The sequence below is a fragment of the Gavialis gangeticus genome, unplaced genomic scaffold, assembly GCF_001723915.1.
Source record: "Gavialis gangeticus isolate Ggan-Ray unplaced genomic scaffold, GavGan_comp1, whole genome shotgun sequence".
Lineage (NCBI taxonomy): Eukaryota > Metazoa > Chordata > Crocodylia > Gavialidae > Gavialis > Gavialis gangeticus.
Window position 1 is genome coordinate 192,116,662 of NW_017728992.1, and position 4,555 is coordinate 192,121,216.

Below are 4,555 nucleotides of genomic sequence, written 5' to 3' on the forward strand. Positions count from 1 at the left end.
TGAAACACATAAGGGGATCAGCTTGTACAGGCTGATTGACCCAGTTTGGCTCAGACGTGAACTGAATGGTGGCCCATGAGGGTGTCAGCTGGACACCCAGCCAGATTCGGAGGTATTCTGTTTAACTGTGTGCTTGTGTCTGACTGTAGCTGCTGTTGCTCTGATTAACTGATTCTTGGCATACGAGGGTGTCAGCCTGTCCATGCTGACCAACCCGGCCAGGTCAGGTGTGTCACATTAATTTGTGTGTGTTTGTGTCTATGACTGATTTGGGGACTGGAGGAACCCAGCCCCACTGCACTGAGTCCTGCACAATAGCCCCACTGGGGGTGAGGGCTTGCAGAAGGGAGAGATACAGCTCCGAATAGAAACACAAGTAACACAAGCAGCAGGTTAATAGAATTACCAGGACCCTAGCCCTAATAAATGAGCACTTCCCAAAGCAGCGGGCAAATCTGGTAACACCACAGTTGGCCAGTTTTTCTATGAGATGATCATGGGACATCAGATTGAAGGCTTTTTTAAAATCAAGATATATGACGTCAATCTCTTCTCCCTTATCCAGGTGATATGTCACCTGGTCATAGAAGTAGATGAGATTGGTCAGGCAAGACCTACTCGCAACAAACCCATGCTGGCTGTCCCTCAGGAAGCTGCCTTCAGCCAGTTTGTCAAGAATGGTCTCTTTGATGATTTTTTTCCAAAATCTTCCTCAGGACAGAGGTCAGGCTGATGGGCCTGTAGTTTCCCAGACCTACTTTCCTCCCTTTCTTATAGATAGGTCTTTTTCCAATCTTTGGGCACGTCGCCTGAGTGCCTTCAAGTCAGCTTAAACCCTGGGGTGTAAGCTGACTCGAAGGTGTCCAGCCTCTCAAGGTGTTCCTTCACATGGTCAACATTGATAAAGGGTAAATATTCTCCCTTGCCCTGGCCATCCCGTACCGTATTGAGCAGAGCCGTCCCTTGGGGCTGGTGAAAAAACGATACATAATACCCATTAAGTAGGTTGGTTTTTTCCTGAGTGTCTGTTGTCAGTTGACCCATGTTGTTTAGGAGGGGTCCAATGTTACCCTTGCTTTTCCTCTAGCTCCCCACATATCTAAAAAGGACTTTTTATTGTCCTTGATACGTGTAGCCAGTTGGAGTTCAGTTGCAGCCTTGGCTTTCCTGGTTCGCTCCCTACAGGACCAGACCAGTGCAGAGTACTCCCCTTTGGGGTGGATCCAGTCTTCCATCCATTATAGGCCTTCCTTTTTAGATGCAGGAGGTCCACTCTTTAGTTCCCTGAAAAGCCAAGGGGGCTGCTGTGCCCTTTTGCTGCCTTTCCTCCAAGACAGAATAGACATTGCTTGTGCTTTCAGGATCACCCCCTTGAGGAGCAACCACTCATCCTGAACTCCCCTTCCCTTTGGGTCGTGGTCCCTTAGGGCCTCACCAACAACCTCCTGAGCTTGTCAAAGTCGGCTTTCCTGAAGTTGAGGACTTCTGCTTTGCTGACTGACTTGCCAGCTTTACGGTAGATGGTGAAGGTGATCAGCTCATGGTTGCTGTCTCCCAGCTTCCCTTCGATCATTAGGTCGCTGATTAAGTCATCCCCCATTGCCAGTACCAGGTCGAGCAGCACTTTGCCTCTTGTTGGTCCATAGACTTCTTCAGTCAGATAGAGGTCATCCACACACATGAGGAACCTTTGCGACAGTCTGGATCTGGCCGAGTGCTCTTCCCATGAGATGTCTGGGTAACTGAAGTTTCCCATGACAATCATGCACCGGGAGCATGCAGCATCAGCCAGTTCCCTGGCAAATTCCTGGTCAAGCTCTTGATCCTGGCTAGGAGGTCTGTAGTAGGCTCCTAACATTGTGTCCCCTATGCCTTGTTTGCCACGGATTTTGACCCAGAGAGTCTCCAATCATCCCCCCTGGGTGCCAATGTCAGCTTGCAGGGATGTGTAGCTTTCCTTGACATAGAGAGCTATCCCCACCCCCTTTTTCCACATGGTTTCTTCTGGAGAAGGTATAACCATCTATACCCGCGGCACAGTCATAGGTGGAGTCCCACCAGGTCTCTGTTATTCCTATGAGATCGTAATCCTTTTTGTTTAGCAAGAGAACCAGTTCCTCCTGTTTCTTCCCCAAGCTCCTGGCATTGGTGTGCAGGCACATAAGTGTCCCACTGGGGGCCCTTGCCTTCCCTACGGATCGCTCTGGGGATGGGGCAGGCGTGGGTTCCCTTGAGTGCCTTGGTTTGCTGGGTTTACAACAGCTGCCCAGTGGGCTTGAAGTGGTGGTACTCCCCGCATCCCCTGGTGGGCTCAGTTTAAAGCCCGGTTGAGCAGGTCAGCAAGTCTGGCTGAGAAGAGCCTCCTGCTCAGTGGAGTGAGGTGGTGGCTGTCTCTTCCCAGTAGACCACTGCCTCTCTCACCAAAGAGTGGACTGTGATCATGGAAGCTAAAGCCTTCAAGATGACACCAGCACCACAGTCTTTGGTTGACTACCTTGACCCGTCTCTCCCTCCTCAGCCCATGACCCACAACTGGGAGGAGCAAGGAAAAGACCACCTTCACCCCCCAACCCCCTAAGTCCCACTCCCAGAGTCCTGTAGTCTCTCATGACCCAGCTGGGATTGCTCTGAGCCGTGTCATTCATGCCCACACGGATAAGGAGCATAGGGTAGTGGTTGGAGGGCTGGATAATCTTTGGGATCCTCTCTGCTATGTCCCAGATGTGGGCCCCCAGGAAGTAGCAGAACTCCCGGGCTAGGGGGTCAGGGCAGCAGATTGCCCCTTCAGTGCCCCTCAGGAGGGAGTCTCCCATGATGACCACTCTGTGTTTCATCTTAGAGAGAGTAGGGATGGGTGATCCTCCCTTGCCTGTAGGAGCTGGCATCTCTGCAGGTTCTTCTGGGGCTGCAAGAGTTTCATGCCTGTTGCAAAGCCCCAGAGGGGTGGGGACCTTGGTGCGGTGGGCCTTGGGGCCCTTGACCACCTTGATCCAACCCCCTGGCTGGACAGTATGGGAGATCCCTCGGTCCTGCGTTGTCCTGGAAGGTGACCTTGGTCTACCCTCTGCCTCCAGGGGGTGAAGGGGCTGGCAGTAGGAGTCTATCTCCAGCTCACCATCCCTGATGGCGTGCTGTCTCTGGACTGCAGGCTGGAGCTCCTCTATCTAGCGCCCCAGAGACTCCAAAGTGGAGCAAACCTCGCAAGGGGAGGTTGTCATGCTCCCAGTCCCATGAGCCTGGAAACATGCCAGGCAGCCCTCGCAGCCAAGAGCCAGGGGCTCCATCTGCATGGAGCCCAGAACCATGGGCTTCATCTGGGCGGAGGCCGCCAAAGTGCCAGAGGGGCAGGCCGCAAACTCTGAGAGAAGCCTCGGGGTGCAATGTGTGCCCATTTACATTGCGCCGCTGGTAGGCCAGCTACTGATGGGACTTCCTTCCCTAGGGCCCTCCTGTCACCCTCCTGTGCAAACTCCCATGCTAAACCTCCGTGCCAGGACCAGAAGCATGCCTGTTTGCACATCCTGTTCGTGAGGCTCCAGTCACGTGGCTCCCTGGGGGACTGGGCAAAGTAGGAGCTGAGGTGGAGCTAAACTCTCCTCGGCTCCACTCAGCTACCTCCCTGCAGCTGCACTACGTCCCTCCCACCACAGGCCCCTGCTTACCCGTGGGCAGGTCAGGCTCATCAGGGGTCCTGGGTTCTCTTGGGGGGTCCCTGGGCTCCCAGGGGTGCAATGGGCTTGCACCCATCCATCTCGCACTGGAGCCAGGACCTGAGTGCAGCTTCTGCCATTGTCAGGCCCTTTTTAAACTGGGCCCTTTTTATTATGGCATCTTCTGCACTGGTGTTTAAAATGTGAAAAAGATCCTGGGCTTGAAATTTTGCAGTCTAAATAATGAGAGCACCTAGCAAATCCTTGCATCATAAGGCACAGACAAACTTCTGGCTAGAATCACAGAACAGGAAAGATATTACATTTCCATAAAGTGCTTTGAATCCAGGGTCAGAAGGATCTTTTCAGGCGGGGTCAAAATAATTTTGAGTTTTATGGAAAACAGCTAACATCTAAGACAAGGGGTATACTCAAACTTCTAGAATACATTCAAGAATCACTGTGGTGCCCCTATCCAACATAATAAAAGCTGTAGCACTTCCATCTGTGTATCTGTCTGTTTATAATGCTCTGGGCCAACTGTGCATGCACCGCCCAGAGCCTTACAGACAGATGGACAGGCAGGCAGGCAGAGGCAGAGGTAGAGGTAGTCAGGGCCAAGCTGTCCTCCCTGCTGGGGGGCACCACAGGAGGACCGGTCATGCGGGGGGCATGACTTGCCACCGCACAGGGAGATGTGACTTGTGACCCTGCAGGGAGGCATGGTGTGGCCATGGGGGGAGGAGGGGTCTGGCACACAGCTGCAGTGTGTTGTGCTGGGAGTGGACAGGGGGGCACAGGCAGCGGCAATTGGCTGCAGCACACTGCCCCAGGGTGGGGCACACCTCCCATGCCCTCTCCCAGAATGCAAAACTGCAGAATCCCAGAATTTCAGAATGCCAAAC

The 4,555-nt window shown here is 53.2% G+C and overlaps 1 protein-coding gene across 1 annotated transcript in view; it reads right to left on the bottom strand.

The window, feature by feature from the left end:
* OC90 (otoconin 90) overlaps window positions 1–2,162 on the bottom strand; it is a 45,617-nt gene extending 43,455 nt beyond the window's left edge. The window contains exon 1 of the mRNA XM_019519593.1: window positions 2,030–2,162. Within this exon, the coding sequence (XP_019375138.1) occupies window positions 2,030–2,162 (133 nt within the window). The remainder of the gene's footprint in view (window positions 1–2,029) is intronic.
* Window positions 2,163–4,555: the final 2,393 nt, after the last annotated feature.